This window comes from Ciconia boyciana, chromosome 7, assembly GCF_034638445.1.
Source record: "Ciconia boyciana chromosome 7, ASM3463844v1, whole genome shotgun sequence".
Taxonomy (NCBI): Eukaryota; Metazoa; Chordata; class Aves; order Ciconiiformes; family Ciconiidae; genus Ciconia; species Ciconia boyciana.
Window position 1 is genome coordinate 38,154,484 of NC_132940.1, and position 26,753 is coordinate 38,181,236.

Consider the following 26,753-nt stretch of genomic DNA (forward strand, 5'->3'; position numbering starts at 1 on the left):
AGGACAGGCTGAGAAAAAAAGTTTTTTTATTTTAATTATTTGTCCATTCCATGGGGAATCCAGCATGAATTGAACATGTCAAGAGCTGCAGCACTCCCACTTAGTTACATTCTCCCCACCTTCAACTTGCAAATTAAGAGATGCTTCTAGCAAGTCATAATGGCCAAGTTCTGCTCGTTGTGTTTCTAAAGCTTTGGGAAGGCAGTGGAAGTATTTGGGTAAGGAGGAGCAATGCCTTTGGCCCCTTGTATTCCCCTTGCAAAGGGGTATACAATACCTTTCCTGACACAGTTTTGCACAGCACATAAATTTGGCAATATTAGAGTGAGTATAAGCACAAGGGAGCAGTGAGAAAGAAAGCATTTATTAAGACAAGCATTTATTTTTTACAAACAGTTATTTTTCCGTGGGATAAACAATTAAATGCATAAGACAGCTGATCCATTAAACAGATGTTAACGTTTTCCCCTGCTCTTTCACTTAGTGCAGTGTGAAAAAATCCAATTGACAATGACTGTTTAAGTAATTTGATTACTCATTAGTTAGTTGATGCTTCTCTGGTCTTATACACAGCTGCTGACAAACTAATGAAAAATATATTTCTACTACGGCCAGTTTACGCTAACTGTGAGTTTAATGGGGAGAGTAAAGTAAAGCACTGAAATAGTTCAAAATGCAAGGAGCTCAGCCAATGACTGCTCAGCATCCTCATTTAGCATTGTAGGTGTCCCCATTAGTATGAATTTCTTCCTCCAACCATAATTATTTCAGCTTAGTCATGAACTAATATCATCCCTAAATCTATTGAAACCTGTTTTGCTTCAATTCAAGAAGCAAACTGCCAACCCTGCAAGAAACAGCTGCAGTGAATACCAACAGCCGCTGAAAAACATAAGGCGAGGCCAGTTACATCATGAGCACTTGTGTGAGTACACAGCAAATCCCTTCCCCTTCCAAGGGACACAGCAGGTTTCACTGTTCAGTTCACTGTCAGCAGGTGTAATTGGGCTCATTTCAAATGCTCAGAGAAGTGTTTTTTCCCCACAGATTTCTTTAAACATCTCCATATCTAAGGTTCTGACAATGGATACACAGATACAGAACTACTCTGATCAGCAACTAATACTCTCTTGGAGCCTTTGATCTCCATGCACGAGATCCAGTTCACCTTCTCTCCGTGCTCAATGGTTAGCTTTGGTAAAACTCTAGCATGTTCACTTGAAGCCACTTGTTTGAGCTTTCCATCTCTTCTGGTGGAAGCAGGTGCTTGGACCTTCCTTCTCTGGAGAGATTTTGCTGGACTTTTCTGCTGCTTTCCAACGTCACTACAGACGTCCCAGAGCAAGACTTTCCCATCATTTCCTCCAGTCAACAACCAGTATGCTTCTGGCATAAAGAGGACCTGCGATACTCCCAAGCTGTGACCTTGAAACTCCAGCTCACGTTCAAACTTGACACCGGTTACTCTGAATATTCTGACTTTACCATCTTGAGCTCCACAGCCAAAGATGTTGCCGCATGATGCAACAGACAGGGAATGTGCCAGCGGTGGGTTAAAGAACTGGCCAGCGGACTGTGGACTGTCTTCCTCCGTTTCACGTTCCTGCAGGTTTGTGGTCCACAGGGGGCGAGATTTCTGCAGGTTCCACAGCATAACCTTGAAAAAAAAAAAAGGACGAGTCAATAATATGTCCATTTCTGATGTTAAGTAAAATCAGATTTTTCACTAACTGTAAAAAAACCCAACTACACTTCTTGCTCTAGCAGAGCAAAGACTATGCATGAGTGCAAGAGATGCAAGATGTGTTGTGAGGAGTGGTTGAACTTCACCTGATAAATATGGCAAATCTTTATGGCATGCTTTCCAAACCCTCATGCTGCCCTACTCAGCAGAGTCAATGACTCAGACCTTTAGACCACAAAAGGGATGAAAAAGCTGTTCTAAATGCTTTTGCATTCATCTCAGCAGTAGTAATCATGATATACTGCACATCAATTATTTAAAAGGAGGGACATGGAAACACTAGCAATAAATAGAGATCATTATCATTCTGAATTTTAGTTCCATCTCTGCTACATACTTGTCCTAAAATAATCACTTCTGTGAACGTGTTTGAAAAATGGAACAGTGAAAGGCAAACAGTAGTTCAGGCTCTCAATTTTAAAGACATATATGTATTTTTTTTATATCTAATGAGTAGGTCTGGTTTGTGCTATTACCATATCAAGATAGGGCGTGCTTTTCCTGATGAGATGGGGGGAGGTTGTGCTTTGAGACTTGCATTTACATGCCACCCCACCCTCATGAAGGAGTAACTGTGCCTTCAAATGAATCCTGCATCTCTCATACAGCAATTCAAGTACTATAGATTCATATTGCGCCAGTTAAAAATAATTCTCTCAATACTTTTGTAGTATCTGAATTGATGATGAGCATTTCAAGGCCAACAGATATGAAAGCGCAAGTCAGGCTAATGCTGTACTGGTGTGCTGTTTGCTTTTTTAATCAAAGTTTAAATTTGTTATTAACAAAGATATTCCTCCACTAGTCATCTCCAGTAGAAAGTACAGAAGTCTTTAAATTTGGGGCACAAAGAGTTGTCACACTGGCTCTGTGTTTCTGGAATCCAAATCACATTAAGACATCCAAAGTACATTGTTTCCTGTCACTTTTCTGTTTTAGGGACTGCTGTTGCTGCTACATTAAAACTACTTTGCTACTGATGAAAGGGAAAACTTTCCATGACGACTGCAGAGCAGAGTAAATCAGAGAGGCTGGGTCCTAATGCTTAAGGCAAATACTCTCCCGTTTTCATCACAGACAGCACTGCATCAGCTTTATGAATTCATGAAGTGCTAACAAGTTTTCTGCAAACTATTTTCTGTCCTCATGGCATTTTCCGAGCTTCCATGGCGCTCCTGAAAAAATGCCAGCAACCTAAATTTCAGTTCTCATCAGCTACGGCTTCACTGAGGGTTTGACATGCGAGCCCCAGAACATGTTTTGATGCCCGTAGAGCTCATAACTTGTCCAAAGACATGCTGCAGCACAGCATTTCAGAGTATTGCAGCTCAGCTTCTCTTTGTGAAACGATGTATCTTAAAGCCAGCCTCTATGTGGAAAAATGCACAAAAACACACTAATGAATTCCTACTCTTTTGGGATACTGACTTTCACCTAAAAAACTCCTTGCCAAGCTACAGTAAACCATATTAAAACTAAAAAGTCACAAAACAATAACCATTTCACTTGCAGAGAAGTGGTATATAAACAGTTACAATTCTGACAAAAAAAGTTTCCAGCCATAGGCTTGTGAATCTGCATTTTAGGGACCTGAAATTAAGCCAGCCGTCTAAGGTGCCAAGCATTTAATCCTCTCTGACTGACTACTGGTATTTGGAAAATTTCTGAAAAATTGCCAAAGTCTAAACCTGGCAGACTTCTATCACTCAGCCCCTATTTGGATATATATACTTACTGAATTTGTATGATCCATGGCTTTAATATGGAAAAATACCACTTATACTAAATATCAAAACGTATTTGTTCTAATGGGTGTTAGATGCACTTAGGTTTTAAGAACATAGGGTGAAACTGCTCAACGCTGTCAAAGCAAACTTCCCCCTAATACTGCTAGAACCACGGAAACCTTTGTAGAAGTGATAGTTTTAAGCTCGGGCTAAACCAGGAATGTGGTCAGATCTCAACCACTGGAAAGAAATTATTGAAAAAACATTTGTTCTGGGTGGTCAACTTTGGCAATGTAACTCAAGACTCCATTAACTCCCAGCACAGTTTTTCTCAGAATGCTTCCACAAGAGGCGTACAAAGGACAGTTTCCTCTTGACGAGGACAGAGAAGCATAAAAGGCAAAGAACATTTAATGCTTCCAAGATGTTAATCAGAACAAAGGATAAATTTATAAAAATGACTTGTCCTTACAGTGGTACATACCACCTGGATAGACATCTATCTACCTGGTGTAAAGTATTCTTGCTAGCGCACTGCTTCAAGCATTTTGCGTTTTCCTATCATCTGCATTTCATCTGCAGCCATAACTAGGGACAACTCTTGGCTTTGGGTCCAACAGAGAGCTGATGTGGCCAGAGCATGCTTTGCACCATCTTCTCATCTCCTCCCACCCCATCCACTTCTATAATGTAACTATTAATGAAGATAAAAACAGGGAGAGGAACTGCTGAGTAGAAAATGGCACAAACAGCCTTGGCACTGTTAGCGTCTCTGCCAAAACTAATTTAGAAAAGTTAAGGAGCTTTACGGTGACTGCAGGCTGTACACCCTCAGTCTTAGTGAAAGTCTGTTGGTGCCTCACTACACAGGTGGGTAGTTACTGTTTCGATTCTCTAATAACCATCTACTTGTATGCAAATCACCTGCATGTCCAGTCCACAGGAGACAAGGCTTTGAGGCCTCTGAGGTCGAAAGACAACAGAGGAGCAGATGTTTGAGTGTCTCAAGGACCGGCTGACTTTCTTGTTTTCCAAGTCCATAACCTTTATTGCCCCCGAGTCATCTGCTGCAGCCAAGAAATTGTCAGTCTCGTTCACTGAGAGGCAGTTGATCTCCTCCTCATTCACGTGGAAGCGTTCAACGGGCTCCTTGAGGGATCGAACATCCAGCAAGCTGATAGTTTCTCCATGGGAGGTGTACAGCCTGGTGGGACGGCAGGGAGAGAACACCACGGAGGTCACGTCATCTGCCTTCGGGAGCTGGAGCTGTCCTGCTGGAGTGCCTCTCCCATCCCAGAGTGTGAGCTCGCCTCTCTCCGCACCTGAAGCCACCAGCCCTTCCGTGTTTACGTTCAAGCACAATATAGAGGACAAATGTCCACCAGTCCATTTGACTGCCATATTTCAGGGACACCTCTGAAACAAAAAACCCAAAACCCTGAATTGAGCTGGTGTTGGTCGCATTACAGCGGAAAGCTTATCTAAGCAACAAGATCATTGCGTTGACTGTAACACACACTACTTGAAACTCTAGCACCCAATTAAAACAGGCACCTCTACAGATCAGTACGCAAATGAAGCTTTGGCTCAAAACAGCACCAATGTCAGCTACGACAGCGTCGAACGGCAGCGGTGCTAGCACGTGTACCTGTACAGTACATGGAGTAGATCTGCTGCTCTGACGTGGCTGAGAGTTGCTTCCTCTGCTGCTTCCTTGCAGTGTGTAACGACATAGCATGCCTGACAAAACAGGGGGATGGTTCCTAATGGGACGTACTGGAAAGGCGCAAGGGGAAAACAGCAAACTGGTAATTTTCTCGTGACTGGAAAACACTAAAGCATGTTTGTATAAAATGATAAACAACGGCATCTTTTTAAAACAGCATTACCATTTTAAGGCAGGTAGTTACGAGGTTCACAACAGGTTTAATTAGGCCTCAAAGCACACCCATCCAGCTTACCGTGCTCCTGGCCCTTTGCTTGGCACAACTGCCCACAGCAGCCTGTGCAACAGGTATGTTTAGGGGACCAAATCAGCAGAAAAGGAAGTGGGGGAAAAAAACAAGCAACACAAAAGCATAACAAGTTCTGGAGAGACTAGCATGCTGTGGGGGAAAAGGAGAGCTAATACCAGGGTTGGGGCGCAGATGGCAACACGGGGTTTGTGGGACAGAGCTATGGCTATCCTGGCACCAGCTTTGGCAACGGCAGCACTCCCTTAACATCTATGGTTTTATTGCATTATTTGGCAATAAAGAGTTTCTTTTGGTGTTTTGGTTTTTTTTTGTGTGTGTGTTTTTTACCATGTTATGTTTTGCATGTGATTTTTGTTGAGCCTCGTCTAAAGAGCAGCTAGAATTCATTCAATCCACCAGGAAAAATTCAGTCTTGTCGATTAAATAAAATTACAGAAAGCGCCGGATACCTTACCCGCAACTCGGGTCGCAAATTCGCCGCCAGCCGCTCGCCCGCACTCCGGGAACTGAGGTAACTTTTTCCCGGCTGCCCCCTCCCGCCCCGCAAACCCTCGCACCAGTAGGCCCGACTCCCAGCTTTTAGGAAGACAGCCGCCCCAGCGCCGGGGAAGGCAGCTCTTCAGGGGAGATGACGCAGCCCTGACGGCTGTCGCAGGGCGGGGAAGCCCCGCACCCGTCCCCTGCGGCCCGCGGCAGCGGTGAGGGGGGATGAAGCCGAGCGCGCCCCGCCCCCGCTGGGCCCTCAGCGCCGCGCGCTCCTCCTCACCTCACCTCCTCCTGCCGCTCCCGCGCACCGCCACCCCCCCCTCCCCCTCCGCCGCGCATGCGCGGCGGGCGGAGCGGGCTGCCCGCGGCTGTGATGGCGGCGCCGGGCGCGCGCGCCCCCTCGCCGTGAGGGCCTTCGGCGGGCGGGCGGGCAGAGAGCACGCTCGGCCCGGGGCCCGCCGCCACCGCTGTCGCCGGCGAGGGCAGGGGCAGCGCGGCCCCCGCGTCCCGGCCCGCCGCCCGCGGGGCGCTCGGGGAGGGGGAGGGAGGCCATGGCGGCTGGCCCCGGCGGCGGCAGCGGGGGGGCGGCGGCGGCGGGAGGGCCGGGCTGGCGGTTGCCGGGGCGGGTGCTGGAGCTGGTTTTCTCCTACCTGGAGCTGCGGGAGCTGAGGAGCTGCGCGCTGGTCTGTAAGCTGTGGCACCGCGTCCTGCACGGCGACGAAAACAGCGAGGTGTGGCGCAGCTTGGCGGCCCGCTGCCTGGCGGAGGAGGCCCTGCGCACCGACATCCTCTGCAACGTGCCCACCTACAAGGGCAAGGTGAGCCCAGGACCCCCCCCCCAGCCCGTCAGGGACACCCCTTCCCACCCTCTCAGCAATCCCCCAGGCGCTCGGGGGCACCCCCGTAGCCGCTCGGCCCCCCCGCCACTGGAAACCAAGGGGGGGGGGGGCTGAAAAACACGACAGGATTTTATCTCTCCCCGCCCTCCTTCTTCTCCCCTAGGTCCGTGCCTTCCACCACGCCTTCAGCACCAACGACTGCTCGCGGAATGTCTACATCAAGAAGAACGGCTTCACGCTGCACCGCAACCCCATTGCCCAGAGCACGGACGGGGCGCGGACCAAGATCGGCTTCAGCGAGGGCCGCCACGCCTGGGAGGTGTGGTGGGAGGGCCCGCTGGGCACCGTGGCCGTCATCGGCATCGCCACGAAGCGGGCGGCCATGCAGTGCCAGGGTTATGTGGCCCTGCTGGGGAGCGACGACCAGAGTTGGGGCTGGAACCTGGTGGACAATAACTTGCTGCATAATGGAGAGGTGAACGGCAGTTTCCCCCAGTGCAATAACGCGCCCAAATACCAGGTGAGCAGGGCTTGATGTGGCCTGGAAGCTCCACTGTGTTTGACAGCAGCTGGCTGTCAAGAACCTGCTCCCTCTCGTGTCCTAGCTGTCTGCTGAATTGGTCCTAAATGCCCGCCTAAGGGTCTCTTTGCCTTCCCTGCAGAAGGCAAATTATTCTGCCTTGTGAGCTGTTTCCCCCTTCATTTACTCGTTCCTCAGGCTACACCTGTGTGTGGTGTTCAGCGCATCGGACCCTCAATTGTTTCCCCAGTTTTATTTCAAATACTGAGTGCGAAGCAGGTTCCATGGGTGTCTGTTTAGACACCGTGTTGCTTTTTTAAATAAAATCTGAAAAGACTTCTGTAGCCTTCGGAAGTAACGACTTACCCCACAGCAAGGTGAATGTCTGTGGTATTTTACCCCTTTGTTGTATGGCACCGTGAACTTAGTGTTTAGGTAAGAGTCTTCCTGCAAAAACCTGCAGCAGTGTTGAGCGCTGCTTGTTTGCTCGCTGGCAGCGTTCCCATAGGTGATATTCCTTGGCTGCAATGCTGGGATGTGATATTCAGATAATTTCAGTTTATTAAAGAGCAAATGCCATACCACCTTTTTGTCCCTAAAGAAGTGTTTATATTTGTTCTTCTGGCTGCTCACACAACTACATTTTGACTGCTGAATTTCCTTGCATTACAACTTAAGCTGTATGCATTCTAATTTCCATCTCATAATGCTGTGGCTTTGTATGAGTATTCACTTATGTTTCAGTTGTGGGTGAAGATCTGTGTAGTAACTTGTATCTGATACTCTGAAATTTCATGTAAAAGTTCACTGCCAAGCACTTTTTTCTGTCTGAAGGTTATACCTGCTGTTTTTGGGACTAATACCTAAAATTAGTGTAATTAAATAGATTTAGATCTCCTTCCATTTGCATGTTCCCTAGCATGCAAATTGGGTCAGAACTTTCCAGCCTTGACCCTTTGTGGTCGCTTTCTGCTGTCCTTCTCTAGGTCTTTCTGCAGGAACAGAGTGAGGAAAGGTTTTGAAGCTGAGAGTCCCCAGCTCATGTGGGGACTCAAGGGTGAACACAGTCGCTGCTTTCTCTGTAAAAACTGTTGAGAGCTCAAATTGGTGGTCCTTTGGAGTATTTTGTGTTTAGTAAGACGTGTACAATGATCTGCTCATAGAAAACATACTTCAAGGAAACACGTGTTTGTTAGTATTGGTTAGAAGAAAAATGTGTTGGCGGGAAGAAATCCCCAGCATTGGGGCGGGCTGGTGAACAATCAGAAGTTTGTGTGACGTCCTGCTGTGATTGCTGCTGGTGTCTGGGACTTCTATTTACATCTAAAATAACATGTACTAGATAAATGCAGGGAGCACTGTGCATGCTTAGATCCGAGTCTCTTGCTGTGTTCAGTGTTGTCTTCACTCGTGTGTGTGTGTGTGTATATATATATACACACACACATATATATGAGGTTTTTCACACTTATTTTGCCTAAGCTTTGCACTGGAATTTCCTTCTGCCTTGGTGAGGGAATACCTCTGTCAGTGACAGCACCTGCATAGTAGTGTGTTCTGGTATATTTTGTATGTGGCACTTACCTTTCCAAAACCAGTTCATTGTCTTTGAAATTGCTCTTCACAGAGCAATTACTGCTCAGCGGTAGCAACAGCTAAATAAGGAGTTCAGGTAGCTTGGAGGCCATTACAAAGTTTCCAAAACTCTGCAGTATTCTGAAGCACGTGTCATGCAGTATGCTCACTCTTGGTGTTTTCACAAGGTTCATATGAGAAGGGTTACGTTTATTTTCATGTAGGTGGTTAGAAACAGGCTGCCCACTGGAAGTGGGCAGCAGAGGTACTCGGGATCCTAGTGCATTTGAGGGAAGTTGAGACATTCCCATCATAAAAGTAATGCAATCATGAGAAACAGGAAAGCCTTGCTTTAAAATTACCTGCTGTGTTATACGTGGACTATGCTTTATTTTTGTGTCTCCATTTGAATATGCTGACTCTTTCTATGTTTGTTTTTTTTCATTCCCCCCTCCTGTCTCTGTTTCCAGATAGGTGAAAGGATTCGAGTTATCCTGGACATGGAAGACAAAACATTAGCATTTGAGAGGGGCTATGAGTTCTTGGGAGTTGCCTTCAGAGGACTGCCAAAAGTTTGCCTGTATCCAGCAGTGTCTGCTGTGTATGGTAACACAGAAGTGACTTTGGTCTACCTGGGAAAACCTCTGGATGGATGACGTGGATTGTTTCATTGGGACATCGAAATGTGGATGATCGGGAGGAGAAATCTGCATGTTGGTTAGAGGGAAACATGTATTAGAGGAAAAACAAACAAGTGTGGGTGTGTGTCCAAGAACCATCGAGGCAATCACATGGAATTTTGAAACAGAGGACCAGCCATACTTCAGGAATTGTGTTACATTTCCTCTTTCTACCAGGCCAGAAAAATCCTCAGGGTTGCAGTTGGTTGAGTGGGAAGCTGACACATGCATGTTGCAACAGATTTCATTGCTAAGATAGCAGTGTGTGACCTCAAATACTTAAGAAAGGATTTGATACAAAACTTCTTGAGGAAATTAACCTGAGATTTGTAAGTAGCGTGTTTTGTGAAAGACTCCCATTTTAAAACTGCTTGTTCCTTCCCTTCCCTCCTTTGGGCCAACGTGGGTACCAGAGGAGAGCAAGTCTGGTTGGGTTTTATTTACAATTTTTAACATACTGAGAAGCATGGTCTGTCTGGACTGCCCTTCTCTAGTATACTGATACAAAATGTGTGCAGCTATTTTTAAGTGTATTTTAAGGGTTGTATATATAGAACATGTTGAAAAGAACAGTTAAGAGAAAGGGTTTACTTTATTCTAACTGGGACATAATTTCTTAAAGGGAGAAAAACCCCCACTACGTGGCATCAGAAAATATACCTTGGACAGGTATATAACATTCATGTAAGTGTAATTCTTCTGTTATATGGTAAAGCATTTTGGGATGCTCTTGTGGAGTATGGTGCTACATTGGGTCATTTGCTGTGAAAGTTTCCATAGCTTTAGCAACAGTTTTGTTCTCTCTAGGAAACGCAAAACGCTTTCCCTGTGAGTTTCCTTTCGACAAAATTTGCCGTCCCCTTTGGGAAAGGAAGGTGCAACACAGCAGTGAGCCTCTCTTTCTTTTGACATCAAAAATACAAACTTTTAAAGCATTCTTACGCTTTCTAATCACTGTTGCAAAATGTTTCAAAATAGGGAGGAGCATTCAGTTTCTGAATCCAGACCTTGTTTTCAGCTTAAATGGCTTTATAAGGCTTTAAGACTTAGCTGAACCTTTCTTTAATTAAATAAAATCCCCCGGTACCCAAGTATTCACCTGCTCGTTTTCAGTCAGGATGAGTAAAACTCTCACCAGCCCTTTGGCAATTCTGGATCAGGTTCAATGTTTGGGCTTTTCGCTTGCACTGGTTTTCTAAAAACCATGTACAAACTCCCCTGATGTGTCGGCGTGCTGGCATACACAGGCCGGGGCAGCTGTGAAGCTGAGGGGTGTAGTAAGGAGGCACTTTCTGGTGAAACTGCTTTCCTCTGAGGTTGAAAGATCTGTAGGGAGCCCCAGAAGGGCTCCTTTTCATAGGGCATTAAAATCTGTAAGCCCTGCGGCTACCTCTTGACTCTCGTTTCTTGTTGGTTGGTGTTTCGCAGAGCTGTCTGAACTATTTCAGAGTTGGGCATGCTTTTCAGAGAGGGAGAAGGAAATGTTTATACAACCTGTTTTTGCTTATTTGTGCTAGAGAATGTGAATTGCTTAATATCGGACACTGGCAGTTCTCTGGGCACAGAAGAGAGAGGAATTCCTCTTAGGGTGTTGCTCATTTCCCCCCCATTACTTGAGTAATGTGAGGAGAGTGGTGCAAGCAGGTGAGTGAGGCTCCTAGTCTGCTGCTGAAGAGCTATCCTTGGAGTGCTTTTTACCTAGTAGATAACCAAGTTCTGCACTGGAACAGAGTATGCACGTAATTGCCATTTAAAAGGATTTAAAAGTATTTATTTTTTTGTGTGTTATTTATTGGTTAAAGGCAATATCGAGGTCCGTTCCGCTTGACTGCATTAAAGAAACAAAATACACAGTGAGAAATGAAGATGTTTTAAGTGGTGCTGGGAACAACCGAATAAATGAAGTGGGACGTACCTCTTGGAAAAATCTGTTACAAGCATTGATTGTACTAGACTGTAAAGTATGTATCTGCATAGCAGAACCGTGGGGCCTGAAGTGGGGAAAAAGAGGAAACAAAGTCCTGTCCAATTTCGGAAAATAAAATTGTCCCTGAGGTGAATGTATTCTCAATGCAGTCCTGAAAGACATGACTTCTGCACTTGTTCATGAATCCAATTAGATGCAAGTAAACCCTGAGAACTTCCAAGGATTTTTATTCACAAATTAAGATTGTTTCCATTCTTCAGACTGCGTCTTACCCTATAAATAGTTTCCTTCTAAATTAGAAATGCTGAAAGCTGAACATTCCTTAAGGGTGGGTTTGGGGGGACTCACTTATGTAAGATTATAACTTATTCCTGGAGACCAATGCTGGCTGTACAAAATATTAAAATAAACTCTGCTATAATTCAGAAGGATATATTGGTGTGGATCGTTGTAATGGCATCCGTGGTGTGGTGATAGGAAAAATGGAGTAGCAGTTTGGTGCACGAAGAAGATGGAGGTGTTGGGGCTGTGTGATTTACTGTGTGACTGCTTGAAAATAGAGAATCTGATGAGTGGTTAACAAGGACTTGAAAACTCAGTGGTCTAATAGCCGTGCTTGGGAAATTGCATCCTCTGGAGTGGATGCTTGCACGTGACAGTGTGGGAAAAGGCTTTCCTGATCGCTGGGGGTCTCTTGATTTGAATTGAGGTGGTGTGCTCACTGCTGTGGCTGCTCTGCCCTGCTGCTGTACCAAGGTGCCTCCTTCCCAGGTCAGCTTCTTGGCTTCTCTCTGTTTCTTTAGCTTTCCGTATGGAAGTTCAGTATTTCCCGGTGCTTTTAGGAAGAACTAGGTGATTTTAGGAAGAAGTGGGGGACTGCGTTGTGGTTGTGACCTCTGAGGCTCTTTCCAAACTCTGCATCAAGCATTTGCTTTTAAGTGGCGAACTTCTGGCTAAGATCTCTGTGAGCCTCTTCAGGAGTGAAGCGGTTTGATTCTGGCTTGCCAAAAATGTAGATCCACTTTTTCTAGCCTGAGGTACTTCAGAGTCAGCTAAACAGCTGTTTGAAGTATTTTCCCTACCCCGACTAGTGATTTAACTGCTTTGTTCAGGAGGAACATTAACTGTTCATAGCTCCCATAACAGAAATCGGTCAGATTCACAGGTCTTGGCTTCAGAATCCTGCAAGACATCCAGAATTTTTCCATAAGTGAGCATTTTGTCTGTTATAAAACTCAGAATTTTGTGTGGTTTAAGTGTGCTGTGAAATCTGTTGGGAGCTTAGTAGTTGGTCATCTGATCTGGTCACGCTTCTATGTCTGAGGAAGTGAAGAGCTTGATACAGCCATTTGTTTTGGGTCAGAGTCTGTTTGTAGCTTTGGTGGTGGCTTGTGTTGGCCTGAAGTCAGTTCTGTGACAGTGTTGCTAGAATGAACTAATAAATCATGGTGGCATGGGAAACTCACCCTGGTAGGGATATTTTATTGAAAATATTTTTTTTCCCCCACTTAAAATGCAGTGGTGAGTGTGCATTTTTGGGAGTCCTGTGTGTGCCTTATACTAGCAAACGCCATTTGGTTTTGTTACTGGCCATGTTTCAGGTGAAAAAACTAGCCAGGAGCAGATGGCCTTGATCCTGTGGGCTGAACTTCTGCTGCCTTGCACATAGCTGGATTCTTCTCTGCCTGCCTCTGAATCTGCTAGCAAGCTGGAGCATATTAGCTTTTCTTTCCACTTACCAATGATCTACATTTTTAAATTTCCTTAATGCATGGGTGTGTTTTCCAGATGGCTGCCTCTATTTTTTCACTCTTCCATTTTCACTGGGATGATGACAGCAGTGATGAATTAAAATAACGCTTGGCTTGATAATATTTTCTCAAAGTGTTTGAGAGGTAACCAGCCCTCAGTGATTCCTGAACCTGTGTTTCAATACTGATATTTCCGTTCTAGCTAAATCTTTACTTGTTATAAATAGCTCTGGACGCTGGCAGGAACGCAGCTGTAAGTGCTGCCATTCTCTGGAACAGTGTTGGTTCTTGCACAATACAGATAATTTGGTGAAATCCATGGCCAGAAAAAGGCATTATTGAAATCCGCTCTAGGATCCTTTCTGTATTTACAAAACAGGTTTCTAAACGGTTAGGAGTGGGATATGTTTGATTTCTATAAGTGATAGTAATCCACCTTGCACTAAGGTATAATTTGGAAAAGTAATTAAGTGGTAAATGAATACAGAAAGCTTCTCCTGCAGTGATGCTGAACCTACTAATTTATACTATAAGCAGCTTTTTTCATACTGCTGTATGATGCTGTACATGTTGTGTGACTTCCAAATGAATTCTCACACCTCCCCACAAGAGGGCAAAGTTAACAGTGCTGTGGGAGCCTAGACTTTGCACTTCCTAAGTGTTGTGCAAAATAAATGTTTAATGTGGAACCTTCTCCGTTAGCATTTGCTTCCTGGCCTCTTAAAAAACCAAACCAAACCAAAAAACCTCAACAAAACAGATGATCACAGATAAGTGGATAATGGAAATAGAATTTTTGAAATATACTTCTTCATTTGAATCCTTGATCCTGAAATTAGGCTGAGCAAATCTTTGGAGTTCAGAAAATTATTTTCAGTGAGAGTATGCTGAACTGAGACTCTGAGATCGTCTTAAAAGATGGAAAGGGATTTGAGAGGCTCAAACAAAATGTCACCGTTGCCGTCCAAGATCTACTTTTTCCCTTGCTTTTCTTCCTTTCAGGCATTTATAACCAGGAAATAGTGATATAATCAGAAGATTATTTAAAAAAAAAAAATCCATTGCAGTTGAAAAAAACAATCAAAATCATTGAAAAGGGATTTTAAAATAAAACTTGCTGTATATTGCAAGTGTTTATTCTTCTGCAACTTTACAAGCTCAACAAACAAGGGTGTCTTTTTCCTTCCATGCCTGCACTTGCAGATTTGTTGTGAGCTAGCTGAGTTTTCATGTTTGCTTGATTTATTTTGTCTTTTTAGTCCATATTGTTGTATTTACATTAAAAGCTATATATTTACCTGCAGGCAATGTATGAATGGGGAAACATATGAAGGTATAACCTTGCCTGTTCTTGTCTTTTGTGTAGCGTCTGATCTTCTTGTGAGCTCCCAGTTTCTGCAGCTTAAACCTTTGGTAATTTTATCCAGAAACAGTAGGGGTGTTACCATGCGTGTAAATGAGTGACTACCCTGGGACATGTCACCTTCATATATCTACAGTGTTTTACTGTTCAGGATGGGTGCTATGTCTCCAAATATTTTACTGTATGTTTTGCAAAGTGATTTTTCTTTTTTTTGTCCTTTCTTGAACTTCTGATTTCAGGTTGTGAACCTGCTCTCATTTGCACTGTGCAGTCTCTGCATCTTTAGAGGCATGTTCCAAAGCCAGGGACAGATGTGAAAACAGCTGTTTTACAACAATGTGTATGCTACAGCTACAAAATGCCATTTTCTTGCAAATGTTCAAGCCTGGTTACGTACCTGCAGCAAGGCACACTGGCATCCTTCATTCCTGATGCCTTTGTTTAAAGCAGTCCGTCAGCTTTGGTTTGCAGCAGGTGAGTTGAAAATTGAGGCAAGACAAAACCTGATCAATAACAGGAAGCACAGACCTATTTTTCAACCCAAGTAGGTTAGCATGTGCTGTGTGTATGACCTCTCCCTAGACTCTCTGTAGCTCAATAATGTGTTAAATCTGAGAGCGGGCGGGTTATGGGCTGTACTCCATCCACAAAACCTCCACAGTACCTGTTTACAGGTAAGAAACTTCTGGTTGCAGCTTCAGCTGCAAGAAAAACTTAAGTGATTGGAGACTGAAAGCCTGCGAGTGAGTTATTAAACCAAGGTTATGAAGTTCTTCTGTTTCTTTGGCATCGTACGTTTAGGAGAGGTCAGCCATATCCAATCGCTTTTAAATAGTAATCTAAGAGAGCATGCTCTGCCAGCTTCAATATGTGACTTAATAATCATAAAGTGCTGGACAAACCTGCCAGTAAGGAAATGGATGTTGACCAGAATGCTTTTTGTATGATACTCTGAATACTGCAGTGGTTAAAGCTTTTCAGCCTCTGTGTATGCCACTTCCAAATCACCTTTTGGGTTGTTTTGGCTCTTTTTTTTTTGTTGGTTCATTTTTTATGTGCTCAGGTGACAGAGAACGCTTTTCTCACGCCAGATCCCATCTGACACTGGGCACCTGAGCCCTTCTGCAAGGTCTTGTGCAAGAACAGAGCTTGAGGGTAGGATCTCAGGCTTTGTAAATGGCCAAGAGATTTTATCTCAGCTTTAGCATGATTTTGTCTTATTCCTGGAAAAATAATTGATGCAGGCAGAACAGGAGCAGAGTTAGAACAAACATTAGTGGGAGTCAGGATAGCGTGCAATATGGAAATAAGTTTAAGTGTCAACCTGTGGCCCAGTGGTCTCGCCCCACTGTGCTGTGCATCTCTGGGATGTGGCTTGTCTTTACTAGCAGACCATTAGTGGCTCTTCTCAGAAAGAAAATGGAGTACAAGAGGGGAAGATCTACTTTATTAATCGATGCATCTGTTTGAACTTTCCCCTCTCTTGCACTGCTGTTTTAATTCAGGTCTCAGATTGAAAGGTGAAACCCTGCTTTGAGTCTCTCCCAGATACAGCTGTGAGGATGAGGTTTCAGATACAACAATGATGTCACCTTTGTGTTAGAGACTGTTTTAAAAAAAACCACAGAAACTTATATCCTGGCAGTTTTTTCTGTTTTCTGTTGCGAGACCAAGGAATATGCCCTAAGTTGCAAGAGGGCGCACCAATCCTGAAACCCTGCAGACTGGCTTTTCTCTGTCACTTGTCAGGCAAGTATTATGCGAGAAAGGAGGGATGCTGAGCCCCAAGGCTGAAGACCCGGGAAAGGAAGACTCTGGAGTGTGAATGCTCCAGCTTGCTTCCAGCCCTGATTGAAATCCACATTGAGAAGAGTTGCCTGTGAGGTAACGCTGCGTAGCAGGGATATTGGCTCTCCTGGCCAGAGGGGAAAGCTGGGTGGGATAGGCTTAGCTCTGTAAAGGAGCTGAGATAGTTTCACTTCCCTTCGCATTAATGATACAATTACTCACTTCTCTTAAGCAGAACAGCAGCAGGAAGGGAGTACGTGTGACTACAGATGGGAGTAGTTTTTCTTGCCACAATTTGCATTGCTGAATGATGTCACTGCAGTGACTTGTCCATACCTTCTCCTGGTGACTTAGAGCCTCCAGTCCTGACAGTTTTAAGCTAAAAACTTTGGTGAATGTGCTGGAGTAGATGGGTCAGGAGTTTTTATTGCTTTTAATGGTTTATTTTATTGTACAGTACAAAACTGAGATCAATTTATCAACATCTGGCAACCCTGTGGGGAAAACTTGGGCAACACTTTCAGGCCTAGGTGCAACCAAAGACCAAACTGTAGATGTAAGTAACCTGGTTGTGGGGCTTTCCAGGTCTTGAGGAGATCTAGGAGGAAAGATCAGTTGTCTTCTCTGGCTTCAGGCACTTGCTTCTACTGCAGATGCATTGCAAGCAGCTCTCTAGAGCATCTGAATTTCCAGTAGTGTCTATCTGAGATGATGAGTCATAAGGCAGTGGATGCACTTGGCTTCTAGTTGCTACAGAAATATAATGCTCTGCTACTTCATCATCTGATGTGTCCTGCTCTGAAGACCTTGTGATGTGGATGCTCTGCTGCTCTCAGAGGAGGAGGTTCACTTCGGCGTGGTGGTGGATCCCTTGTGCAGACCTCAAACCCCCAGCCTGGGAAAGGTGGGTGGGTGAAGGCTACGAGAGGCGGCAGGAGCCTGGCCGCAGGGTGGGCTCGGCTGCGCGTGCGGGAGAGCAGAGGGGGAAATGAGATCACTTCTTGCGGCTCTCCCTTCTGTGGCCCGCTTCCTCCTCATTTACATCTCGCACGCTGTCAGATGTGGGAGAAGGAAGAGCGGCGACCGCAGGGATGGAGCTGCCTGGGCTGGACCTGCCTGCAGCAGGGGAACTGGGACACAGCCTCGCCCCCCAGCACAGGGGTCTGGGAAGTGACTGTGGCTGAGCTGCTGACCAGCTCCCCTCTTCCCTTCCTGCACGGCCCTGTGCTCTCAAAAACATGGTTTTGCTTTCTACTAAGACCTATTTCTGCCTTTCTTCTGAGCCTTGTAGAGGATACTTGCACCTTTTGGAGACCAAAGGGTCAAAGGGGGGATCCTCTATGAAAATTGCTGCTGTGGGGTTCCTGGTTGGTGTCTAGGCCCCCAGTCAAATGTCCTCCAAGCCCAAAGGTGTCATTTTCTCAGTTGTTTGTACTGGAAGCTCACCTGGGTCCCTTTGGGCTCATTGCACGTTGTCAGTCTGGTGGGGTTATTTCCTTCCCCCTCCTCCCTGAGCTCGTGCAGCCCCAATGTCTGCAGGTGTCAGCAACCAGCACGTTGCTGCAAAGGCAAGTGAGCAAGCCCTGCACTCTGCTCAGAACAACCCAGAATTCATTCTGGGCAAAGAAGTCTTTGAACCCCCTCTTTCCATCAGAAAACCTGGGAAGAGCTAGGAGACTCCTGATGGCTGAAAATGGGGGAGCAAAGATGAGCTTTGTTGTCGACAAATGGGTAATCGTAGAGTGGGAGTGAGCCAGGAGCATGGGCTGCTGCTGGAAAGGGAGTAGGAGTGGGGTGGTGGAATTGGCCTGGACGAGGACGCTCTGGCTACAGGGGTTCACGAGCTGCTGCGAAACCAGAGCCTGAAGCTTTAGTTTAGTGACTCATGTCAGTGCTAGCACATGTGTTTCCTTGGAAGGCCAAGTGTGGCTAGGTAAACAAGCAAGCAGGGGGTTTGTCTACAGCTGAGAAAAAAAAAAAGATGATTTTGAAGCTGATTATAAATTGCTGCTTTTTGTCTCTTGGTTTCCCCTGCAAGAAATACACTGGAGGGAAGCTGTGCTTCTTGCAGATCTCCGGTTCAACTGCAGTGCTGGGGCTGTAGAGGTGCCCGTGTATATTGATGCATCCACGCCATCCTGGGATGGGGCGTGTCCTGCGTTATTCCCTGGGGGTAATAAACTGGGTGGATTCCCATTGAGAAATTCAGCCAGGCGAACTTCCAGAGCTGTAGTTTAAAGTTAAGCCGTCCAGCTGGTCATTTTAGCTTTTCCCTTTTGGCCACGTAACGGATGATCTGTTTTCTTTTCTATGTTCATAGTTCCTCTTAAAGTAGAGGCAACTACTGCTACTGGCAGCTTCTAAGATATGGTAGACCTTCAGCTTCCCTTGTTTTATCCAGAGCAGGTGATTAAATTAAATAACTTATTCACTTGTGTCTTGATACATTTGTGCTGCCTGTGCACACTTCAGCCAAGCAGCAAATGAGAATTTGGGGTGGGTTTTAAAGATAAAATTTGGATTTTCTTTTATTTTTGGAGTTATCGCTGACCATAGTGCCTGGGAATGAACAGCTGGAGGGAGATGCTGGTCTTCCACCTATGGCTGCGCCTCCCTTTCTGATGAGGTCCGACGGGCCAGATGCTGCTGCGACACAATTGGTTGCTCAAGCCTACCGAGTATGTTCTGTAACGCTGTTTGCAGTTTCCTATGAGCCTGGAGATTGTGATGTTTCAGTAGGTATTTATCTAAGCCTTCCCAGGCTTGTTTCCCAGAGTGGCTGGTTCTTCTTCCCTTCCCTTTTCCTTCTGCAGGAGCCAGAGACTTTCTGGGGACGCTTTGTGCCATCTTCCCTTGCAGAACAACTTGTTTAATTCTCTCCAGTTCTCCATTGCCATGGGAGTAGAGGAAGCCCATGGGGAAACATTTCTGTTTCACTTTGCCCTGACTCGTTCGAGGCTGTGGTCCTGGTGTGTTACTGTGAGTGACCTTTCTCTTGGTGCTTCCACTCTGGAAGAAATTGCATTTCCTGCAGGAAAACAAGGGGCACACTGAGGTGCCACGATGGGATTGCTGTCTTCTGTTGCAGTTTCTCCTTTTCCATGAGGTCCTGTGCTGGGTGCAGCAGTCCAGGGGTGACCAGGAAGCTGCCCTCTTGTTGCAACTTTTCTCTTGGTTTGTGCTTGATAATTTGAGGGTTGTTAAGGGAAAAAGATGGTTTGGAGGGAAGAGGAGGTGGGAGGAATGGAGGAAGTTCACTGGGTGTAAAACTGTATGGGGATTCCTGGTCCTCTCCTACAGCTGCAGGAATTGCAGCTGCATGTGTGGTCATGGCTCCAAGTGGCTGAATCTCCTTCAATTTAATCCACCTGCACCATTGAGCTGGATTGGAGCTTCATGAAGAGCTGATTAGACCAGCAGCTCCTGGCAGCTCAATCCCTATGCCTTTACTGTGCTGATATTAAAAAATGAATAAAAAACCCCTCAAAGCACACATCCAGTCCTTACTGGGAGGGCTGGGTGGGGCATGATGCTGCTTGAGAGGAAGAGGAGGGGAGCAAGCAGCAGCTTCAGGACGTTTTAAAAACCGTCCGGCTGCAGGATGTGGGGAAAGTGTGAAATGCAAAGCTTCTGCCAGCTGCCCCAGTGCGGAGCCAGCGGCCACTCTGCGGGGAGCAGCCCTGGTGTGTGGCTGTTTTCTGGGGAGGACAGGGTGGGTGAAAAGCAGCCGGGCAGCACAGGGGCTCTCCCATCCCACAGTGCCCCATCAGCGAGCACCTTCGCTGCTGGAGAAAGGGAGTTACGCTGGCTTGGCTTCAGTCAGCCAAAGCAATGGGCTGGGGATGAAGCAGGGGAATGAAGCACTTTGTTTTCTCTCCCAGCAACTCCTGGGCTGCAGGGAGGAAGCTGGTTTGACCTTTGGAGCATCACCTTGTTTGGTGGCACCACATGAAGGAATCTCATCAGAAGGTCTCCCAGGAGCCTCCAGATTACGTGAGAGTGGAGTATTGCCACAGGTGAGGATGCTCGAGTTTTACAGTTTCAGGACTTCCCAGCCCTCGGGTGAATCTCTGCTAGCTCCTGCATCTCCAAGCATCAGGTTTTGGTGTGGGTTGGGCTCGTGGCAGGGTTTTAGGGATGAGGAGTGGGCTTGTAATTGTCAGCCGGTCTCAGCCCTTTGTGTGACCTTGAGCAACGCCATGGGAATTTTGCCCCGCTGTGGAGCTTCTGCCATCTGCTCTGGTTCACTTGGATGAGGAGTGCTTCTCTCTTTTCCTTCTTGATTTTTATACTTCAAACTTCCTTGAAAATGGAGGAAATGAAACCACAGGGCTTTTTCATGAGTGACATGGGAGAGCCCAGTCTCCTTCCAGAGAAGAAATGAAATTCAGGGTGAAGGCAGAAAAAATCTCCCCAGTCATTTGTGCTGGCTCCAGGAGTCTGGGGGCCACTTGGTCTGGCAGGTGTGGGTGACCCAGGCTGTGATGTCCGTTGGTGGGATGCTTGGTGTGCTGCAGTAACACGGTTCATCTCCAGACTGCTGCAGAAGGTCCCACTGGCGCCAGTGCCTGGTATGTGGATCATGGACATTGCAGAGCAGTACCTGCTGATCCCACCAGACAGGGTCCTGTTGCAGGGCTGAATCCTTTCTCCATAGTTTTGAACCCTTTTCCAGCTAGGTAAATCCAGGTGAACCATTTTCCCCCTTGGTGGCTGGATTTGCTGGGGATTTGGGGGTGCATGAGGTCCCTGGGAGAGGGGAGACATGGGGTGGGAAGGGAGATGGAGAGCAGGGGTAAATGGGGGTGAGGAGGAAGGGGGCCTCCCTGTTCACATTGCCTTGGAAATGTGGATTTTTTTTTTGTCTCTCTCTGCCCCAACAGTTGTGGGAAAAGCCATTTATGCTGACTTTCACACAGGGGTTGGCACTTGGGAGGTCCCTGTGTCCAGATGGGTCTGACTTGCACCCTGGGTGCTGGGTTTGCCAAAATCCCGAGCAGCCCCAGGAGACCCAAAGGTCTGCGGGTGGTGGGATCTGAGCACCACAAATCTCACCTAGCCAATGCGAGGGGCTGGGTGCTGGTATCCCAAAGTGGGGACTCAACATCTGGGGCATGTTCAACCTCAGCTTGAGATGCAACGGGAAGTAACGGCACCTTCTTCTTCCCCCACAGGAATCGCGTCCCTTGGCTCCTGTTGAAGCTCCTGTGCTGGGCACTGGAGGCAAGCAGGGGACTAGAGGGACACAATGGGAATAGGTGCTGTGCAGGGGAGTGGCACCCAGCCAGTGGCTTTTCTCCAGCCCCACAAGGGTCGGTGGCATGGTTCCACAGGCAAGAACCCCCCCAGGTCACTAGCTCTGCTGCCTGAAACCCTTGCAGGGGTTTTGCTGCTGGAGCTGTGCAGAGGAGTCATGGTGCAAGGGTTGTCCCTAGTGCTGGGTTGTCCCTGGGAGCAGTGGGAGAGCCAGGAGCTGCATGACCCTTGGCGGGGGCCGGTTTCCCCTGGCATCCCCCTCCCTGCCTGCCTGGCCCCTGTGGTTCCTCCTTGCTGGGAAGCTGTTTGCGAGTGCATGACCCGGGTTGTAAGTGCTGAGATCAGTAAGTGAAGTGCCTGGCCGTGCTCTGCCTCCATGTGACTGCAGTTTCCGTTAGCTCCTTCCGCAAAGACTATATTAGTGTTAAGTGAGAAAGCGGGTGGGAGAGAAACCCAGCGGGTCGCACCTACCCCTGGCCCTAAGAGCCCCCCCAAGTGCAGCCGGAGGGGCCACCAGCTGCAGGATGAGTTGTGGCAAACCCTGCGCACTGCCCCACACGGTGAGTAACTGCCCCCCAATACTTTTGCTGGGGGGAAAACCCCACCGGGGTTTTTTGGGGAGCCCCCCTTGCCAGCTTGAAGATCTGTGGTGGTCGTGCATCACTAATGCCCACGCTCGCAAGAGCTGTGGCTGCATGGGCTGGTGCTGGGGCTGGTGTTCGCCGTGGGGAGCATCCTGCGTGCTCCCAGACCTCTCACATGTGGTCTTCTCTGCGGGGCTGTGGGCAGAGGTTTCCTGCCAGTGCTGCTGCCTGCTCTCCTGGCCAGGCAGGCGCCATCCTCGCAGCCCCAGGGAGGAGTGAGGGAGGATGGTGGTTCTTCTGATGTTGGGGCAGGCCAACACTGGGCAGCAAAGAAAGGCTGAGCTGGGTGAAGGAAAGTGTGAGCTTCTGGCAGAGGTGTTCAGGGGCCACAGGCGAGCCAGAGCCAAAGCCCCTGTTTTCTGGGTGTAGTGAGGACACATCAGGGTCCCTTTCCTGCCACCGTGCCTGGTTGCAAGGTGCTGCTGGAGACCGAGGGCTTGGGAGTGTGCAAGCTGCTGTGCATCAGCTCCAGCCCAGGGAAGGGGGTCTTCCTCTCCATCCCCACCAGATTAATAAATGCTGCTTTGATAAGACATCAGCTTAATGGTTTTGGCTGTCCAAAGGAAGGAGACAACGTGTCCCCTGCTCCCTCTGTACTGCGAGGCTCTGGCTACCCCAGCTGCCAAAAATAACCCCAATTTCTTCTTCAAGCACTGGCAGTTATGAAAACGCTGCTTGCTGAACCCTCACTGAGACCTTGCTGCTCATTTGCCTGAGGTTCAGCTCTTCCCCAGATGCAAATGCTGTCAGCTCTGGTTCCACCAAGTTAGTAACGGGGCACCTTGCACTGGAGAGCCTCCACTTCCCCGGGAGGACCTCTGGCAGGGGACTCGGTGGTGCTGGAGGGGACTCGGTGGTGGCTGGGTTGGTGTCCCCCGGGGGAGAGTTTGGTGCTGGAGAGGGGGGATGTGAGCTCTGGCAGGGGGGGAAGCCTCTGCTTGAGGGTTGCAGTTCAGTGGCATTTGCAGGCAGCTGTGCAGCAACGACAGTGCCTTTCCCATGTGCGCTGCCCTGTGCAGGGACCGGGCTGCCACTTCCCCATCCATTCTCTTCTGTCCTCCAGGCTCTCCTTGGTGGACCCCCATGAGGTCTCCTGCTGGGGCAGGTGGGCTTGGTGCCAAGGCTCTTAGCCGTTTCTCCATGGGCAGCTCGTGGTGGCCCAGGTCTTGGGCATGGTGGCTACCACTATGGCATGTTGGGAGCCCATCGCCTCTGGGTGCTCCTGGGGGCAACAACAGGAGCTGTGTGCCTGCCTGCAGGCAGCAGCCATGGGCAGGAGGCCAGCCATGCACAAGGATCACCGCTGCCGTGATGGGCTCCCTGGGAAAACCTGGGCCTTTCAGGATGAGTGGTCTGCAGCTTTTGACTTTCTCACCTCTGTCTCCATCTCCACAGGAGTGTTGCCACTGAGATGGAGGCTCTGCTCCCTCGTCTCTCCCTGCTTCTGCTCCTCCTGGCAGTGGGATGGGGAAGTGGGGCAGCCGCAGCCTGGGCAACATCTTCTGGCAGCTGCGAGCTCGTAAGTCCTCTCTTGCAAACCCTCACCCTTCTGACTGCTTGGTCCTGCCCTGCAAAGCCCAGGTGCCTCAGCATCTCCAGACCTTCCCCCTCCCAGCTACTGGCTTAGCTAAAGAGTGGACTGGGGTGCCAAGGCTCTAACCATAGAGCCACCTCCTCCATCCTCACTCTGCTCCCTAAACTTCTTTCTCCTCATCTCCCCCTATCTCCCACCTCTCAGAGTGGTGTTATGTATCCACTTCTTGCTTTAGGTGCAGAGCACTGCGGACTGCACTGGGAGATGGCTGAGCTCTGTCCCAGGAAATCTTCGAGGTGATACCGAGGAGCTGTTGCTTGATGACAACGCTATCCAGGTTCTGGGCAATGCCTCTCTGCTCTCGTACCACCAGCTGCGGTGTCTCAGCTTGACCAAGAACCGGATGGAGCTCATTGAGCCCGGCACCTTCCTCAGCAGCCAAGGCCTCCACGTGCTCTCCTTGGCAGAGAACCTCCTCTTCACCAACTACTCGCTGACAGCAGCTGCTCTTTCTGCTCTGCCAGCCTTGAGGATGCTGGATCTAGCTGGAAACCGCCTCACTGAGGACATGGTATCGGTTTTGGTCTGGAACCTATCTTCCTTGGAGTCCTTGTCTGTGGCCAGGAACATCATCATGAGGCTGGACTCGTCTGTCTTCACAAACCTGACACAGCTGTTGGAGCTGAACCTGGAGAAGAACTACATCTTTGAGATTGACCAAGCTTTTGAAGGGCTACAGAGGCTGCAAAGGCTCAACGTAGCTTACAACTACCTCCCATGCGTAGTGGAGTTCGGCCTGACCCAGCTCAGGGTACTCAATGTCAGCAACAATGTCATCGAGTGGTTTCTGGCCCTGGAAAGTGATGACCTCTTTGAGCTGGAGGTGCTGGACCTGTCCCACAACCGCCTTCTCTTCTTCCCTGTGTTGCCCCGGCAAAGCAAGCTGCACTCCTTGCTGCTAAAGGACAACGAGATAAGCTTCTACCAGCGCCTCCCCAATGGCACATCCCTGGTGGACATCACAGTGCAGTTCCTGCTCATCGATGGCAACTCCACCAACATCACGACAGTCAGCCTCTGGGATGAGATCTGCCACAGCAACTTCTCCTCCCTGCGCCTCCTGGACATGAGCCAGAACCAGGTCTGGTATCTGCCGGAGGGCTTTCTGTCCCAGATGCCCTCCCTGACCCACCTGAAGCTCAACCAGAACTGCCTGGAGACGTTTCACCTGTCAGAGGGGGACCCCTTAGCCATGCTGACGGAGCTGGACCTCAGCCAGAACCAGCTGGTGGAGCTGGGGGCGGAGGCAGGCGCCAGGGATGTCCTGCCCAACCTGCAGCTCTTCAACCTCAGCACCAACAGGCTGCGGGCGCTTCCTCCTGGGGTTTTCACCTACACCAGGAAAATCACTACCGTGGACCTCAGCCGTAACCAGGTCGACCTCTGTCCCCAGCCAGCTGTGGCAGGCAAGGCGGAGAGTCCCCCCTGCGTGGACATCAGGGGGGTAGAGACCTTGACTCACCTCTCCTTGGCCGGCTGTGGTCTGCGGGGACTGGGTGGCCATCCCTTCCAGGGGACGTCGCTGATGCATTTGGACCTCTCTGACAACCATCAGGCACTGTCTGGGGACCTGGGGTGGCTGCAGGACCTTGCTCTGACGCTGCAGGTGTTGTCTCTGAGAAACACCAGTCTCTCCTCCACCACTGTGGACTTCTCTGCCTTTAACAGCCTCATGCACTTGGACCTGTCGGGGAACTCCTTGACTGTCTTCCCCACCTCGCTGGGCATCCTGAAACTGCGCAGCTTGGACCTGCGGGACAACTGCCTCACAGCTCTCCCGCCAGACGTTGCACGGACGCCGCTGGGGAAGAGCCTGCGGGAGGTCTACCTCAGCCGAAACCCCTACAACTGCTGCACACTGGGCTGGTGGGATGCCCTGCAGTGGGTTGAGGGGTTGCACGTCCCTGACGGGCAGGAGGTGACCTGCAGCTATGCCTCCCACATGCTGAGCCCCAGGGCGCTGCCTGAGCCCATCCTGCGGAGCTGCCGCTGGCTAACAGCTGACCTGGCACTCCTCTACCTGGTGCTGGTTCTGCCCACCTGCCTGACACTCCTGGTGGCCTTTGCTGTCGTCTTCCTCATGCTCAAGCAAAAGCTGCTGAAAATGGTGAAAAGCCGGTGTGGGGTGTCCAGCCCTTACTGATGGCTGAGGAGGAGGAAGGGCTTGGGAACAGTGAATGTGAGTGGGTTGTCAGGATTACAGGTGATAACCCCTCTGAGGTTGGTGAGATGGAGACTTGCTGGATTGGAGGACCAGGGGGTGCTGGGAGAAATGCTGTTCCTGCTACATGCTCAATGCCCTAAGGTACTTGAAGGGTGTGGGGCCATTGTCAGTGATGGAGCCTGGGGCCATGCTGAGCATCCTCAGGGGACACATCTTCAGCAGAAACCTTCAGCTGATGTTGGTGACAGCCAAGCAGACATGACACTGAACATCTCTTGGCCAAAGGGGCATGGACCGTTGCTCCCCAGTGCTGTTTTTTGTCCCCATTCAGGCAATTCCTTTTATTTATTCACCCCCATAGCCAACTCTCTGCTGCAAAACATCCTCCAGCTGCGCAACTAGTCTCCATGAGTTGTGCTGGTCTGGAGCAAGCATCACCTGGGCACTGCGGAGAAGGGTCTCCATGGCTGCGGCTTCCCGTGCCGCTCTTGCTGGCACAGGCAAACTCACAGCCCTGGGCGTGCACCCATATGCATGTGCTGATAAGACAGGCATTGTCAGCAGGGCTGAAAAACACGTTTTGGGGTGTCGTTGCTTGGGTTAGTCATGATCCTGGCTAGAAGAGCCCATTAAAAATAGCCCAAGTTGCAATGATGTAAAATATTGACTAAAAGACACGAGAATAAATTATATCAGCGGTAATATTTTATCATCAATTT

General features: G+C 48.5%; 3 protein-coding genes across 17 annotated transcripts; 2 read left to right on the forward strand and 1 right to left on the reverse strand.

Moving 5' to 3' along the window:
* Nucleotides 1-353: 353 nt before the first annotated feature.
* On the reverse strand, nucleotides 354-6,720 carry WDR53 (WD repeat domain 53). 7 transcript variants are annotated; one of them, XM_072868902.1, is made up of 4 exons: nucleotides 6,584-6,720; nucleotides 5,120-5,304; nucleotides 4,396-4,887; nucleotides 354-1,657 (listed from the first exon to the last, which is right to left on the reverse strand). In XM_072868902.1, exons 3-4 carry the CDS (start codon nucleotides 4,870-4,872, stop codon nucleotides 1,070-1,072), a joined length of 1,065 nt encoding a protein of 354 aa, XP_072725003.1. In that variant the 5' UTR covers nucleotides 4,873-4,887; nucleotides 5,120-5,304; nucleotides 6,584-6,720; the 3' UTR covers nucleotides 354-1,069. The 7 variants fall into 7 exon arrangements, with proteins under 7 accessions (XP_072725003.1, XP_072725000.1, XP_072724999.1 ...); XM_072868899.1 differs by having other exon boundaries at nucleotides 5,120-5,247; nucleotides 6,584-6,717; XM_072868898.1 differs by having other exon boundaries at nucleotides 5,120-5,211; nucleotides 6,584-6,711.
* On the forward strand, nucleotides 6,273-11,905 carry FBXO45 (F-box protein 45). 5 transcript variants are annotated; one of them, XR_012043588.1, is made up of 5 exons: nucleotides 6,273-6,751; nucleotides 6,936-7,292; nucleotides 9,338-9,876; nucleotides 10,170-10,231; nucleotides 11,350-11,905. XR_012043588.1 is itself a non-coding variant. In XM_072868905.1 (3 exons), the coding sequence occupies exons 1-3, from the start codon at nucleotides 6,485-6,487 to the stop codon at nucleotides 9,521-9,523; spliced, it is 810 nt and encodes a 269-aa protein (XP_072725006.1). In that variant the 5' UTR covers nucleotides 6,273-6,484; the 3' UTR covers nucleotides 9,524-11,905. The 5 variants fall into 5 exon arrangements, 1 of the variants encoding a protein (XP_072725006.1); XR_012043587.1 differs by having other exon boundaries at nucleotides 9,338-10,231; XR_012043586.1 differs by having other exon boundaries at nucleotides 10,170-11,905.
* NRROS (negative regulator of reactive oxygen species) lies at nucleotides 10,170-26,743 on the forward strand. Of its 5 annotated transcripts, none has more exons than XM_072868884.1 (12): nucleotides 10,170-10,231; nucleotides 14,828-15,062; nucleotides 16,094-16,472; nucleotides 16,962-17,280; nucleotides 18,697-18,782; nucleotides 18,917-19,111; nucleotides 19,190-19,355; nucleotides 19,465-19,550; nucleotides 20,258-20,947; nucleotides 21,551-21,725; nucleotides 23,672-23,795; nucleotides 24,046-26,743. In XM_072868884.1, the coding sequence occupies exons 10-12, from the start codon at nucleotides 21,625-21,627 to the stop codon at nucleotides 26,011-26,013; spliced, it is 2,193 nt and encodes a 730-aa protein (XP_072724985.1). In that variant the 5' UTR covers nucleotides 10,170-10,231; nucleotides 14,828-15,062; nucleotides 16,094-16,472; nucleotides 16,962-17,280; nucleotides 18,697-18,782; nucleotides 18,917-19,111; nucleotides 19,190-19,355; nucleotides 19,465-19,550; nucleotides 20,258-20,947; nucleotides 21,551-21,624; the 3' UTR covers nucleotides 26,014-26,743. The 5 variants fall into 5 exon arrangements, with proteins under 5 accessions (XP_072724985.1, XP_072724987.1, XP_072724988.1 ...); XM_072868886.1 differs by having other exon boundaries at nucleotides 20,258-20,392; XM_072868887.1 differs by lacking the exon at nucleotides 21,551-21,725 and having other exon boundaries at nucleotides 20,258-20,392.
* The last annotated feature ends 10 nt before the right edge of the window (nucleotides 26,744-26,753 follow it).